At 40.5% G+C, this 16,593-nt stretch overlaps 2 protein-coding genes across 2 annotated transcripts; one reads left to right on the top strand and one right to left on the bottom strand.

Moving 5' to 3' along the window:
* LOC134181796 (ovostatin homolog 2-like) lies at nt 1-6,945 on the top strand. The gene is made up of 28 exons (XM_062649064.1): nt 1-69; nt 128-179; nt 271-344; nt 415-466; nt 525-612; nt 677-776; nt 1,865-2,080; nt 2,141-2,338; nt 2,400-2,510; nt 2,579-2,638; nt 2,695-2,931; nt 2,988-3,137; nt 3,217-3,273; nt 3,474-3,606; nt 3,667-3,808; nt 3,863-4,088; nt 4,146-4,370; nt 4,431-4,482; nt 4,621-4,752; nt 4,818-4,994; nt 5,054-5,135; nt 5,196-5,433; nt 5,498-5,872; nt 5,941-6,093; nt 6,149-6,324; nt 6,385-6,478; nt 6,543-6,617; nt 6,677-6,945. The coding sequence occupies exons 1-28, from the start codon at nt 1-3 to the stop codon at nt 6,824-6,826; spliced, it is 3,894 nt and encodes a 1,297-aa protein (XP_062505048.1). The 3' UTR covers nt 6,827-6,945.
* A 1,563-nt stretch (nt 6,946-8,508) lies between these two features.
* On the bottom strand, nt 8,509-11,798 carry LOC134182288 (uncharacterized). Its single transcript, XM_062649684.1, has 2 exons — nt 11,627-11,798; nt 8,509-10,118 (listed from the first exon to the last, which is right to left on the bottom strand). The coding sequence occupies exons 1-2, from the start codon at nt 11,743-11,745 to the stop codon at nt 8,633-8,635; spliced, it is 1,605 nt and encodes a 534-aa protein (XP_062505668.1). The 5' UTR covers nt 11,746-11,798; the 3' UTR covers nt 8,509-8,632.
* Nucleotides 11,799-16,593: the final 4,795 nt, after the last annotated feature.

Below are 16,593 nucleotides of genomic sequence, written 5' to 3'. Positions count from 1 at the left end.
ATGGGGAGAGCAGTCGTTCTTAATCGTCAAACAAAATCTGCTACTGGAGCTGTTTCAGTTACACTACAGGTCCATACCGTATGATGTTCTACTAAAATTATTAATTGTTAAATTCAGTATTTTTTAGAATCCCCTCTCGTACATGATGGGTCGCTATTCAAATGTCACGCTTGATTACGGTTCGTTTCAGATTTCCATTTGCGAAAATATAGCAGCACAATGCATTTTTCTATGCTACGCATACCAATATCTACTTCATCGTCCTTTTAGGTGTTGCAAAGTTCGAGTTTCCTATATCATCAGAACCTGTTCTTGGAACACATCGAGTGTGTGCTACCTATGAGGTAACTGATTGAAATTCTTTAATAACTATGGTAATTTACAATAATAATTTATTTTTAAAAAATAAAACAGGGTTTGCCAAAAGGGCAACGATCATGTTTTGAGTTTGAAGTTCAGCGCTATGGTAAGTCACATTTGCATCACATTATACCCATGTTAGTATTTAATTGCATTTATTTAAGTTCTTCCCAAATTCTCATGTACCATCACTCCTACTGATGAGGCCCTCTCCTGCTCCCCAAAATCTGTCTGCTTTTCGGTATCAGCAAAGTTAGTCTCTGTGGCCATTGTGTGCATAAAAAATTTGTTTGTATGTTTAATATCGACGTCTTAGATATACGTATGGGCAAAGAGTTCAGGGAACTCTATCAGCGTCAGCGGTGCTTAGTCGCAAGGCATGGCGATGCCATCGCAGAGAGATCGAGCTGAAGAAGGTGAGGCTACTTACAACAGCATGTGGATTATCTATACACTATAAGGGCTCATTAGAGTCATATCAGTTTATTTTTTTTCTAATAAAATGGCATGACTTATAAACAAATGCACTTAAACCATAAGACCGTGTTCATACGTAGTTGACATTTTCATCCATTAGCATTTGCGTTACGCTGTTCACACCTACTACATTTACGTCATTTCCATAATGGTAAAGTGAATGTCAATGATAAAGTTTACGTCACCTCCTATCCTTATTTCACTTTACCATTTACCATTGTTTACACATTACGCCAGTCACCCATCCACACGTAAACAGCTTCCTAGACGTACTGCTTGGCTTTCACTAGTTGTAGACTAAATAGCGTGTCCAAACCGATAATTCAGCACGCAAAAGGCACCTGACAATGAGCAGACGGCAGTCGGCAGTAGACACCTCCAAATATTGACTTCCAACAGGACGGTAGGTGTGAAATAACTAGCTCTTTGGACAGAAGCATAACATAAACAGGGCAATGACCAGGGTCTTCTTTTTACGATCTAACGCCATGTCATGTGTGCGTGTAGTCGAATGGCGGAAACGAAACTCGTATGTGCATACCACGTGAGAAAGAATACGCTTGCTACTTGCGTAATTGTGTATGAACAAGGGTTCAAGTTACCATCGATTTTCACTTTACGGTAATGCTAATGCTAATAGAATGTCAACTAAATGTGAACACGGCCTTAATCTCTAGCATGCAGATTGTGAAGTTTATTAGTTAAACACGTAATGTAATTGTGGAGCCCTAGTAAATAGTACAACTGCAAAGATAAAGGTAGTCAGTACTTCCAGCTCACACCTTTCTTACAGAAAACAACAAGCATACAGAAGTCATGTTAAAACGATTACCTCACACGCTTATGACAACTCAGTTATGCAATTGATTCAAAGTTATGATTATCTATACTTTTTATCTAAAGATTTACGCAACTACTGACTACAGACATAAAGAAAGGTTTAACCAACCGCATTACTTGTTAAAATGCGGGGCAAATAGATGCCTTCATTATTTTACGTTATTAATTGGCGTTACATCAATTGCAGATTTCTGGAACAACTTCTATGTGCCTTCGCGTCTGCTCTAACTATTATTTCTGTGACGGAGACGTAGTAATCGATGTCAACGTGACTGATTCCTCGTCTCAAACAACCGTCCATTGCAAAGGAAAGACCAGTGTTCCTGTCAGAATTAATGTCCATCAACTCACAATTATTGATGATGACGACAGTTTCCATGCTTGTCATGCTACAGTTGTAAAGGTAAAAACATATGGTACATCATTAAAAATTTCTATTAGTCAATCGATCCATTACTTTTAGGTTGCTGCTTCAACTTTGTCTGGAAATCCGAAAGCTGCAAATATTAGCCTAGATGTCAGCACGTATGCAAAGAACAAAGCATCGTGCATGGCAACCAGACCACGGTCATTACAAAGTCAATACCAAGTTACTGACCACAGAGGAATAGCGACATTCTCTGTTTGTATGCCTTGCAACGCGCTGAGAGCCATCTTTCGTGTAAGATATATTCTGACTTAATTTCAAGGTGCTAATCTTTTAATCAAATATGCTTATGTAGGCGTCCGTAGTGTCCTACCAAGCGAGTCAGTTTCCTACCGCATACAGCTTTCGAAGATTAATATATTCTCCAGAAAGAATTGTTTTATCTAGCAAGAAACAGAAACTGCTGGTAACTTGACATAAAATACTTCACTGTAATTCAGACATACAAACTTGATAATTTGAAATTTCTTGCAGATTGGTGAAACAGCAAATATTACTGCTTCATTTTCTAATGCAGCAGTAGCGGATTATTACGTAAAATCAACAAATATACCGCAATTGATATTTTTTCAAATCATTTTTGCCTAAAGGTTGTTGACGGTGGACAGATTATTGACAACGGCCGTTGCTCACCAAACAGCGACAGAAAAGCTCGCAAAAGGCACAAACAGTTGTGCAAAATGGGTAGAGTTAGAAGAACTTGCTATATCTCATTTGTTGTCACGTCATCAATGGCTCCCAAGTTTACTTTGATTGTTAGTCAGAAAACACTCGGTGCTTCACGCATTGAGTTTGAAGTCATTCAGAGTCACAGTACTGACTCTTCGGTACATTAAAATATTTCTTTTAATTTTTCTGTAATTTATGAGCGCCCTATTTGCAGATATCGCTAGAATTCCAGCATAAACAAGTAAAGCCTGGAGAGAAAACTAATCTGCTGATTAAAGCACCACCAATGTCATACGTGGGCGTGGTAGCAGTAGATCAAAGCGTGTACATTCAACAGAATAAAAATCAACTAACCCCTTCCAAAGTTAGTGCAGTCATTGTATCTGCTAGCACGACATATAAGTCTTGCTTTATCTAAATTGCAATTTGCTCACTTATTTCAGTTGTATCAAGAATTAGACATGTTTGATGAGCACAAGCAATTCCCCGTTGAGTCATACGTGTGTGGTTGGGACGTGTACTGGGAATGTTCTTGTGTGTGTTACGGACAATACCCAAAAACAATGGATCAAACCGATACTGCCAAAAGATGCTGTCCTCGAAACTGCAGTGCATTGCGCTACTCCAAGAAATATTGCTCTTATCACAAAGCAAGCAGCTATTTTACGGTACTCTAACAATATTGCGCTTGTCTTCAAAGTTTTATCGTATTGTTTACGAACAGTCATCTGGAATTCAACTATCTGATCGTGAAACGGAACCTCCAAAGACTTGCCAGAAACCAAATCCTCCACCTAAGCCTGACGTTACCTACAACTGTTGTTATAATTGGTGTAAGAAAATATAAATCACAGGCTGTAAATAGCGTAATGCTGTTTCGTTGCCAATGACAGCCGATTACGTTGTTGCTGCTCTAGCAACTCCATCTGCTGTGAACACAATTGAGACCGGTAGTGAAAGCGATAATGTGGTAAGTCCGTCTCGTGTGCGAACACACTTTCCTGAAACTTGGTTGTGGTTTGACCGAAAAAATAGGTATTCTATTTTTTCATGTACACATAATCGTAAATATACAGAGATATGTTTTAGAAACAGCACACTAAATGAAGAAGTTGTTGTTCCCGATACGATCACGTCTTGGGTAGCAGATGCCTTTGCTGTATCTCCGTTACACTCGATGTCCATCGCAAGACCAGCGACTCTGACAGTCTTCAAGCCATTCTTCGTCACTATCAATCTGCCCTATTCGGTCATAAGGGGAGAGCTAGTAGAGATTACGCTCACCGTCTACAACTATCTTCAAACCATGCTAACCGTAAGTGTAAGTGCATGTTGTTTAGAAACGACACAATACAACAATTCACTTGTCCAGGCCTCTGTGGACGTACATGTAGATATCAATGACGCACGACTAGTGCTAGGAAAGCGAGACAAAACTCCGTTGAATCAGCGAACAAGGACACTTGACGTTGTGCCAGGAAACGGAGAAGTGATATCATATTTTCTTTTGCCGCTGAGAAATGGCCATCTGCCAATAACAGCAACAGCCAGATCGACGTTAGGAGCTGACAGCCTGATAAGAAACCTACTTGTCGAAGTGAGGAACTAAGTTGTGTAGTAAATCAAAAAAAGAAAATCTGAGGTTTTCTTTACGTAGCCTGAAGGCGTTAAAGAAGAGTATAGCCAGTCATCACTTTTGTGTTTGCAAGGTAAATTGTTATTCCTGTGCACCATACATTTATACACACACACACACACACACACACACACACACACACACACACACACACACACACACACACACACACACACACATATGTATATAATTAGAAATTGTCGTCGTTTAGATAATGATGATGATAATTCCACATCTAAACTTCGTTCTGACGATAACAATCATCGTATCACATACGTCTTCAACGCATCACTACCACCCGAGTTTGTTCCCGACTCAGAGAGAGCATTTATCTCTATAACAGGTCAACTAAAGGAGGCATTAAGAAAAAGCAATTTTGTACGTAAATTGAAAGAACGTTGTGTGTAGGAAATTACATGGGATCGACAATCGACGGTTTGGAAAATTTGCTGCGATTACCAACCGGCTGTGGAGAACAGAACATGCTCAATTTTGCTCCTGCCGTCTACATCGCACGGTACCTCGACACAGTCGGCAAACTCGATAATGCAACCCGAAAGAAAGCACTTCGCTTCATGCAAACAGGCAATAGAAAACACAAGAACTAGGATAGAAAACCATTATCACTGTTGTTATGCATTTAGGATATCAGAGAGAAATGACCTATCAACGAGAAGATGGATCCTACAGCGCTTTTGGAAACAGAGATCGCTGCGGCAGCATGTGGTATTTCTATTTATGTGTAAACTGGAAATTTTGGTGTCTATAGTTTGTGCATAACTTTAGGTTGACGGCTTTTGTATTGAGATCATTCGGTCAAGCAGACGGTGTACTTGGAATGTCAATCGATGAAAGAGTTCAGAACGAGGCTGTTCAATTTGTCAAAAAACACCAAAACGCAGATGGCTCCTTTCCTTCTATTTGCAGTCCAATAGACAAAGAAATGCAAGGATGCAGCGGTGGTCGCTGCTCGCTGACAGCTTACGTCACATTAGCTCTACTGGAAGCAGGAATATCTCCAAAAGTTAACAAAATTTTTGTATACAAAGTAACGAGACAGCATCAATTAGATAATCCATTCTGTATAGGACGAAAGTATCAAATTGGCTCTTGATTATCTATCAAACAGATGCATAGCCAAGGGCTGTAGCAGCCCGTACAATCTCGCTCTAATTGCTTTCACACTGTCTAGAGCTGACAAAGAAACAGAGAATGCTTTCAAGGCTCTTAGAAAATGTGCCGTTATAGAAGGTAATCACACTCACTGGCAGTATTCGAATGAAAGAAAATGCCGCAACACACGGCCGTGGTCTTATTACTGCCGGACACGTTCGTGTGACGTCGAAACTACCGCCTACGCATTATTGGCATTTACTAATCGAGGAAACATTGCTTACAGCTTCCCAATAGTCCGTTGGTTGATCGAACAACGTAATCTTCGAGGAGGATTCAAGTCTACTCAGGTATTGAATAAAGAAAATTGGTAATGGAGATTCGGTCTTAAATTGAAAATTATTTTTTCTATTTGTAGGACACAGTAGTTGCTCTTCACGCTCTCTCTGAGTACGCTAAATTGACCAAGTCTGATGGGCGTGTCGTTGCGGAGGTATCAATAAATGCTAATCAAACCACACAGACGGTATCACTTGACTCGTCAAATGCTATGCTAGTGCAAACAATCACAGTTAGTCATGCATTGTCTAAACCATGCACATAGTTAACAGCATATTGTTTTTTAGCTGCCAAGCCTGCCAACACTGGTTAATGTTAACGCAAATGGCAAAGGTTGCATTTTGGCAGCGGTTGGTGTAAAGTACAATGTTCCCAAACCTGACAAGACTAGAGCCTTTCAGGTTTTTGCCAAAAGTCTATTACAGAGAGATTCATGCAAGTATTTGGTAAGGGTTTGCAACAGGTAGGGCATCTAGAACTGTTCCAAACAACACCGGCTGTCTACATCTTACTTGCCTTGCAGATGGCTTCAAACGAATCCGGAAACTTCAAATATGGCCATAACTGAAATCACTTTCTTTTCAGGTTTTCAACCTATTCAAAGTGAATTGAAGCAGGTCTCTTCTTCTTCAGAAAGTTTTAGATATTTTGGCTGCATTAATTTTAACGAAATGTTTCCAGCTTGAACAAAGTAACCGTTGTAACATCAAGAGAACCGATTTCAAAGGTCGCGCTCTCAGCGTATACTTCGAAGAGGTTTCTTATTAGAAACATGAGACATGGCAAATGACATGATGGTCTTGTTTCTATTGCAGGTTACACAAACACGTTGTTGCTTTGATGTAACAATGAAAAGGGCTTCGGTTGTGGAAGATCTTCAAGGCGTTCCTGTCATTACATACAACTACTATGAGCCTGACGAGAGAGGAGGAACAATGCTGTATCCTCACCGAGAATGCCCCTGAAGGAAAAACGTTCTCTTGTTGAACTCACTGTGTCTGTCGCTTGTGCAAGAACTGTGACGTTTTGTTCGAAAGAGATACTAAATCTCAATTATTGAAAAATAAATACAAAAATTGCTGCTTTGCAATATTAGTGAAGGTTTCTCGACATCTATTGGACCTGTTTGTGGTATGCGTCTTCTAACTTGGTTGATAGTGCTACGCATCAAGTTGGCTTAAGTATTATACAGCCCATTTGCGTTCCCTGTACAGTTGTGTGTGTGTGTGTGTGTGTGTGTGTGTGTGTGTGTGTGTGTGTGTGTGTGTGTGTGTGTGTGTGTGTGTGTGTGTGTGTGTGTGTGTGTGTGTGTGTGTGTGTGTGTGTGTGTGTGTGTGTGTGTGTGTCTGTGTGTGTGTCTGTGTGTCTGTGTGTGTGTTTGTGTGTGTGTGTGTTTGTGTGTGTGTGTGTGTGTGTGTGTGTGTGTGTGTGTGTGTGTGTGTGTGTCTGTGTGTGTGTGTGTGTGTGTGTGTGTGTGTGTGTGTGTGTGTGTGTGTGTGTGTGTGTGTCTATGTGTTTAAAAGTATGTGTGTATCTGTGAGTGTGTGTGTGTGTGTGTGTGTGTGTGTGTGTGTGTGTGTGTGTGTGTGTGTGTGTGTGTGTGTGTGTGTGTGTGTGTGTGTGTGTGTGTGTGTGTGTGTGTGTGTGTGTGTGTGTGTGTGTGTGTGTGTAGATATTAACTGTTTCATTTGTTATTGTGCCAATACACAGTTGAGTTTTTCTATAGACATTAGAGAAAATGTGAAGTAACTGTGTTCTGCTTCTTTGTGAAGTAATGAAATATTTTGACATAAAATGTAAATGTACAAACCAAGAAGAATGACATCTGCCTGTTTTGATGATTTAAACTATATGATTTGTACTTGTCATTTTGTTGTTCTTTGTTTCTTCGTTTGTTGTAATATGTATCTTTTAGAGACTAGTCTTTCATACTCAGACCGTAACCCCGCACTCCCGCAGCACTGGTAAACAGACTGGGTTCAGAAGTGTAAACCACTGTATCTGTAAATTGCTTCTGCACTTTTGCAAAGAGCATTTACTTTATTAGCTTTAGCTCATTCACAATTTAGTACACTTTTGAGCTAGTTTATTAATTTGATTCCTTATTCCAAACCTTACTTGTCTGTACTGGCAAAGACAACGAGTAGACAACACAAAAAAGAGTGGCTTGGGCAAGGCTAAACCGTGAAGAATGGAGCGATGTTGTTAGTAACGGGACGGAATATGCAGTATGATAGAGTCAACTTTCTCATTACTGTCAATAGAACTAAAAATGGCTACACTGTAGCAAATCCTGAGCAACATTTCTTACTGTGACTGAAGCGGGCTTAACTTGAACTGTACCAGAAGTGTTAATTAATCACCATCGCGCTAGTGCATGCACGTCACATTCGCATAATCGGCTAATTGAATAAACAAACCCAGTATATCTATTTCAGGGCACATTAGAGTTTTATTTCGGATTATCGGTAGGAATGTAGGCAAAATCTGACTCAACCGTTCGTCTCGGACAGGAGAGCTCGACCTGTCTGCCGCGTTTGGCGAAGATTCGAGAACACCGTTGTGTCGTTACTCGTTACAGACACGTGGACAGACGAACAGAATCGGGGGTTCGGCGTATTATAGTATAGGATACCACATAGACAGGTTCATCAGACTAATGAAGTACTATTCACCATACAATCATATACGTATAACCAACAAATATATTTAATTGCTACAATACTTCTATTAGCTAATAATTAATCTCTATAGTATATACTTTAGAGTTTTCACATTTCGGAGTCGTTGTCGAGTGACAATATTGAATTGCGTGGACGGTAGCCAGTATCATCTAAAGCAGCTTGAATGGCCCGTACATAAGTGCTGGCAGTCTTACCAGGTAGATAATGTTGATGAAAAGTGTCCGCAAAAGGTGAAATCAAAGAAGACGGGAGTACTTCAGTTACGCTTGAATGTTTCCCCAACCATTGAATTGAAACGTTAAAAATACCATAGTTGAGCGGTGCGTCATCTCTTTCAAAAGACAAAATTTTTGCAGGCCACCATGGACGGTCTACCATCTTGGCCCAAACAATGTCGTTGATTCTGAAGCGATATGATTGACAATCCGTTTCTCTACAACTTTTAGTAGAGTGATGCCTTTGCCTTGTACTACAATTTGCATATTTTTTAGTGCTAGCTTCTCGTTTCGAGACCCAGAGAGCTTCGAACAGAGCTTCCTCTTCTTCACTTGTAGTGATAGCGTGAGAATGAGTACGTCGCTGTTTTCTTCTTTGAGAATGTAGATCGTACTTCTTTCCACGTTTTCTCTTTTTGTTTGATTTTCTTGATTTCGAAATTGTTTGTCTGTTTATTTTGTGCTCATTCTGCAAACGATCAGACGTGATCGCAAGTTGTAAAAATGGCTCGTCGAAATGTGAAAAGTTCAGTATGTTTGTTTGCAAAGACTTCAATTGTGTGCTATTTGATGCTTGACGCTCCTGAGTGACACTAACTTGAACGTCTGTGGTGTATATTTCTCCATCTGAACTGTCTGTTGGAGTGACAACAAACAATGACTCTGCTACTGTTTCAATGTTCACTTTCGGTGAAGTAAATTGTTCACTTTGGGGATGGTCAGTCTTTTCTGTTTCTTCACCGTTTTCGAGTCGTTGAGGGCTTGCGACTTGTCGAACGTAGTGGCAATTAGGAATAACATTAGAGTCCTCTTCTGCTAACGACAAAGGTACATCTACCATTGCCATTGACTTCATCTGAGGAGAGGTAGCAGAATGAGAAATATCTGGAGAGGTATGGAATGGTGAATTGGTTTTTGCATGAAAAAATAGCTGGTTTCCATCTCCGTGAACAGACCGCATCACTTCCGTAGGTTTCATTATCATTTCATTTGCATCAGCCGATTTTAGCAGATTTCCTGAACCATTTTGTGTGGACACCTTCACGCTAGGGAATGGCAAACCTCCGCCTTCTGTCTGCTTGATGAAATGATTATCGTACGACCGAAACCGTTTGCTCTGTGCTTCTTGCAGTTTTGCTATCTTCCCCTTTCTTGGTCGCCCAAGTTTCTGTTTCCGCAGCTTTGTAATCGACTTTTGCTTCGCTCCGGTATTTCTACTTTTTGAATGCAAGCCGCAAGTGGTACCTTTTGCGGCATTCTTTGTTGCAACTGGTTCTGCACTGTAATCGCTGCTATCTATAGCACTAGAATAGAAAGTATTTCTTGTTGCGCCGTTTTCATCGCTAATCAAAGAATTCCTACAAAAGCAAAGTACGAGATAAGGAGTAATAACTGGCGAAAATGAAAACAGCTAGAAGCACTCACAGAGACTAGGATTTAAAAAAATTATCAGGACATTTAACAGTTTGAATTTGAAAATGTCAAAATATATTAGTTTAGACTGCAGTTTTATACAACAGGGTTAATAGTTATATGAGTAGACGAAAATATGGAATGACTCTATCGAGTTTCACAAAGTATTACTTCCTGCCAGGTCTGCTTTGGTCTCTGAGATAATAATATTTGCTCTCAGTAGTGACGTCCCTGGGATCAAAGTAAACAAACGAGATCGTCTTCACACATCATCACGTTACCAGGATAGTGAAGACGATATGACATGCACGCCCACACCAGCTACAGACGAATACAAAGTCAAATACAGCTCCTGTTGCTGCATGCGGACGCTGATTTGTTGGTCGTTGTCTCCTTAATAACTTTGTTGCAGTAATGATTATGTAGCAAATTATTGGGGAAAAAATAAAAGACGACAAGGAATACTGCCTTCAAGTCTTGTATAACAAGTTGGTTAAGGGTTGTCTACAGAGCTCTTAATTAGAGGTATAGAACTTCAAGTTGTTCTGACGAAATAGTAAAGCAAATGGTTTCCGATGGTATGTGTGAATTAACTAAGCCAATAGCCTTTGTTTACGTGATTTTCATAGACGTCATTGTTTGTAAAAAGCAAATACTTGAGACCATGCAAAGTAATATTCTCACTTGTAGACAGTGATGTAGAATTTTAGGAGATGCGTGATTGCTATGTTATCTGCTTGTTTTACTGTTGCTCTAGCAACGGTGTCTTATGATGCCACTGTAAATTTACATTTAAATTTAAATGTACAGTACATTTAAAGCAAACTCTGGTTTAATTAATAAATTAGAGATAAGATAAAGACAACACTACTTATTAAAATTCCTTCATTCAGTACAGTTCAATATCAGTGATAAGGTCAGCACATCCATTAGACAACATGGTAATTTGAAATTCTGCCAAAAATTGCATTTCATTGATTAAAGCAAACGTACACTAAATGCTAAGAACAATACTTGAAAACGGATCTTTTAGTAGATTAACCTAACCCCAACTTCAAGAGGATATAACCGTTTCCGTTTCAATATCTCGAAATTTTTTTTCTAACCATAGCCATGATGCTCAACTGTGCAAACGTTGCTCAAGCACACGTATAGAAACGTCTTGACCCCAGTATCAAAAAAGTGTCTGTTCCAAACGCGAACAAATCGGGGACTGCAATGGCTGCGGTTCATCTAGAATGAGGTTTCTGTCAACTATTGTGTATACCTTCTTTTTACTAAACGGTTATAAAATTTTTACGATATTTTCACTGTTTGTAGAAAGTAATCGATACGGTTCGTCTTCCGCGTTTTCGTCTGGTTTCCTTCCCATTCGACCTGCATGCGACTTGACGTTTTTAGGCAGTAAATAGAGACATGTACTATCTTCTGGTAGCTAAATTGTGTGACCAACCTGTCAGAGTCGAGAAGAACTCCTCGTAGAGTTCTTTCGCCAATTTTTATTGACACGACCACCATTTTGTTCATCGCTTCCTCCACTCGCACCAATGTCTCCTCGCCTTTTCGAAGCATTGCCGTGTTGCTGCTGTAGGTGTAGGATACCAAGAGCAGCAAGGGAACTGACTTTGACTCACCTGACAGGGCGTACTCTGTTCCGGTTGCTTTGTCCCTTGTAAGAATGTGGGCGGAAACTGGTGGAAGTGACGTCAACGGGTGGATGATATCATACCAGAATACTATAGGATCAGTAACTCTATGTATATAGCCATACCAAATAATTTATTTCAATATTAAACTCAGAATATAAATCCTATAATATAATACGCCAACACGCCTCCGTTTGTCTGAACGTCCGCATGTCTCTAGTTAACGCGTCGATCTACACTCGCCAGTGTCGGATCGTCGCGAAACGCGGAGGAAGTGTCGAGATCAGACAAACGGTCGAGTCGGATTTTGCCTAGACTGTCTCCGACAGTCATCTAGAAACGAGACTTTGTCGTTCTGAAATGAGATGCGCCGGAGTTTGTTTGTTCAATTAATTAACCACAATGCGGATGTGACGTGTCGCCAGTCACTGTGCAAACGCGACCTTTTGCGTGCGTCCGTCCGTCCGTGGGTCACGGTAGGTGATTCTTCTTCGCGGTAGTGTCGTCACGTCATTCTCCACGAATAGGTTATTCTTCACGAACAGACCATGCTTGACGTTACTAGATGAGAAGAGTCTGAGATGGAGAGACAAAACTCTGGCTCGAGTGAACAACAGGAGAGTGCTGGTTGCATGGAGTGTGTAGGATTGCAATTTCTAGGAACATTGGAAACTTGCCAATTAAGTGCAAACGCAAACATGGACTGCTACCGCCAGGGTAGGACTAGTATGTAGTATTTGCGTTCTTTGCTCACTGTAGTTATTTGAAATTTTCTTTTCTGCTGACGTTTGCAAATCTGTTTACGGTCTGGCAAGCGAGGTAGTTTTCCTGTCTCATGATGACATCCACTGCACAGCCTCCCTGCACAGCCTCCCTGCACAGCCTCCCTGCCCCCCGCTCGTGACCATCTTCCTACGCCACTGTTCTGCTGCAGCCTTGTGCAATACGTTTGTTGTACTATGTCGCATACTAAGTAAAATGTCAATGTCGCATTTACTAGAAAAGTTTGCATGATGTCAAATTTGTTAAAATGGCACTGTTTCCCAGCAATTTCCTAATTCTTGAGCAGTTTCCTAGTAGAATTATGCACAATAGTTATAAAAAATATTTATTTTGTAGATTTTGTAAAGTTATCACTTTTCTCCTAAACGTTCTAGCTCACATTCTTTTCAAATCGTTAGTGAAACGTATACACACAGCGCGAGCGAGCAATTCAAAACATATGACAAAATCACTACTAGGGAAGAAAAAGAAGTCTTATCTTTCTTTGATGTACGGTAGATCCAATTCGTGTAAATGAGAATTGATCATAATGAGGAGACGTGTGCAATTGAAACTTTGAATGTTCCGTCAATTACTAGGGACTTCTCAGATATTGGTGTGATGACGACACGGAAGCCCAAATCACCGTCATGCCCTACATTGAAGGTGAAAATAGATGAACTTCTAGTTCTTCCCCTTGAATTTGCACTTTCAATTCAGGAGTTCAAAGATTAATGGCCGGTTCAATCTAAAATGAATTTCAGCTAGATCCCTAGGTGGTGCATGCAGGCTACAGTTAGAGATAAAACAACGTCAAGTAGAAAGCAGAAACTTGATGCAACTCACAAATAGATATTCTTAAATTTTGAAAAAGTTCCAAGAGTTAACAATTTTCAAACATTAACTCTAAATGTAGAGATCAAGTTGTTTCAGTACATGAGTTGCTCATCTAGCAGCTGGAATGACAGAGACTATCTGGTGAGGTGCTATAGTCCGAAACGTATAGTTTTAGCACTAATGGAAGCCTTTAATAGAGACTCCTGTATCCAGACCGTCTTCCGTCATCACAATTCCGGGAAGATGTCTTGTCACCTGCATGCCTTTGTGGTAGTTGTTTCGCTGATTTCGTTATTCCACTGGATTCTTTACGGAAAGAAGTGTTTAATGGCTTCTGGTTCTCTACCAAAATAAACAGTGCATATGAAAACGCGAATGCGTAGTAATTTCACTGTATACAACGTCGTCGGTTTATTGATCCGTGAAGAACGGCATGACCTTCATACTTTCCTTGTCCGTGATAAGACATTAAAAATTACTCAAAAATTTCCATTGGCGAAGAGCAAGTGAGCAACGTAAGACAATCAACATAAGAGACTATACACACATCATCTTTTAGGTTGACGCTACATTTTACGCAAAACGAAGGCTGTCAAAGAATGCTTTCTAGAGGATCGGTAAAGCCACGCGCGACGGCGATCTAGATATACACTGCATTAGGTATGTGTACCATAAATGTTAATGTTTACGTCATCAGAAGTGGTTTTCTGATGGAAGGCACGTCTTCACATCTCTAAGACAACCAAATGTAGAATCAGCAGAAACCAATTTTTATGTACCTCAACGAACAAGACTGTAGAAGGCATGGTACCGTAATATAGATAGCAATAGAGAAATTAAGACATGCAGTATATTACGCTTGCATCTGAAACTACCGTATTCGCCCGTAATGAAGCCCTGGGCGTATAGAAAAGAAACACTTTTTTTCTGGGCGTATACTAGGGCATGAGCGTTATTTTGGTCCTAGGCGTATACATGGTCGCTGGGTCACTAGATGCTGTCGTCGACCTGGCCAGTCATCATCTAAATACTTGAAGACAGAAATACCAGAAATGTTTGCAATTATTCATTTGCAAGATCTAAGGTACTGGTATCCATTCAGCATCAACATCCACGCAGGAACTAAACACTAGACACACGTGGTCGGCCTGAGTCTAGCGGCAAGCACTTTCACTCAACATTGACACCAGCTCATCAAACGCACACAGACGGAGACGAATGTTCTGCGGACCCATTTTGTTTTGTCTGCACATGCGTATCCTGGGCTTATACTTGAGCACGGGCGTTTTTTTCGAGCTGAAAGTTCTGACATGTCGCACATGAACGTATATACGGGCATGGGCGTTATTTAGGTATGGGCGTTATTACGGGCGAATACGATATAGTCGCTACTGATGCTTCATAGCTAAAGCAGGATTCACAATATGCAAACGCTTGAGTGTGGCGTCGCTTCGCGTCGCGTCACACGCGTCGTATCATTCACAATGTAATTGTAGGGCGTCACAGACGTCGGTGCATGTATTCCTGAATGACCACTAGCGCTAGATTACCAAGCGCGAAAATACGGTTACACTCATTTTACCTCGTTTTCTAGAATGGATTAAGACTAAGAGGAGGAAACGCTACTGTTGTGTCTCTTGTTGCATCACCACCACTGTAAAAAAGCAAAAAGAAAAGCACGTCAAGTTTGGGTTCGTGAAATACATCAACAACACACCAAGCAGGGACAGTACCGTCAACTTCTCTAAAAGATGCGGTTGCACGAATCTGACAACCACTTTAGATATCTGAGGATGTCGAAGGCTACATTTGACCAACTGTTGGCAAAAGTGGGACCTTTGTTGGTTCGCCGTCGGTACAACAGTGTCGTCCGACCATCAATCAGACTAGCGTTGACCCTTCGCTATTTGGCAACGGGAAACTCGCAGATATCGCTTACTTTCAGTTTCCGTGTTGGAGCTGCAACAGTATGCCAAAGTGTTAGGGGGGGACTCGCATTGCCATATGGAATGTTTTGATGGAAGAGTACGTGAGACCCCCTGCTACAGAAGCCAACTGGAAGAGTATCAGTGCAAAATTTTTATGAACTCTGGAATTTTACAAACTGTCTTGGAGCAATAGACGGCAAACATATGGTAATTCAGGCTCCAGATAGGTCAGGTTTCACATAATAAAATTACAAGGCGACGTACTCCATTGTTCTATTGGCAGTGTGTGATGCTCACTACAGATTTATTCTAGTAGACGTAGGAAATTCAGGTCGCCATAGCGATGGTGGTGTGTTTTCAAATTCTGCATTCGGCCAAGCCGGGAGCTTGTCATTAGCGGTAACTAGGCCCTTGCCTGGAGCCACCACAGAGGCTCCATTCGTGTTTGTTCGTGATGAGGCATTCCCTTTACGTACCAACATGTTGAGACCGTATCCAGGTAGGGACCTAGATGAACGAACGGCTGTGTTTAATTACAGGTTAAGCAGAGCTAGGCGTGTAGTTGAAACACTTTTTGGAATTTTGGCTGCACGTTGGAGGATATTTAAACGACCCATCATTGCAGCACCAGACAATGCTGCCATATTTACAAAAGCAGCTATTGTCCTTGACAACTACCTGCAAACCAATAACTGTTCGGTGCATTGTCCTACAGTCTTTACTGATGCGGAAAAAGATGGTGCTGGTCACTTACTGAAAGGAAAGTGGAGGCATAAAATTGATGATGGTGGATTTCCAGAATTGGACAAATAGGAGGAAATCGGAGCAGTCGATCTGCAGTTGAAGTGAAAGACATGTACAGAAACTATTTTATGACACCAGAAGGAACGGTCACCTGGCAGTACCACCATGTCAACGGCAAGGACTATTAATAAATAAATTAGTCTTGGTCATTATCTTTACCTACTCAATCAGTCTTTTCACTTCTATTGAGTAACCACCGGCATTTTTAAAGGCAAGAATAATATCAAAGATTTTATTACCTAGCCTGAATTTTTATTAGACCAGTTAGTTACAATAATCAATTTCCTGCTAGTTACAATTATTTGTTACTATAATCAATTTATTGAATACAATTAGTTATAATCCACTGGTTATATAGCTGTAGGAGCTAGTATGTGACTAAAATATTAGCTATAGTCTAGAATATTCTTTAATTAATATAGTTGTACCTGGGAAGCTATCTA

Source organism: Corticium candelabrum, chromosome 7 (assembly GCF_963422355.1).
Source record: "Corticium candelabrum chromosome 7, ooCorCand1.1, whole genome shotgun sequence".
Classification (NCBI taxonomy): domain Eukaryota; kingdom Metazoa; phylum Porifera; class Homoscleromorpha; order Homosclerophorida; family Plakinidae; genus Corticium; species Corticium candelabrum.
Note: the sequence above shows the minus strand (reverse complement) of the source record. Positions and strands in the feature narration are given on the sequence as shown.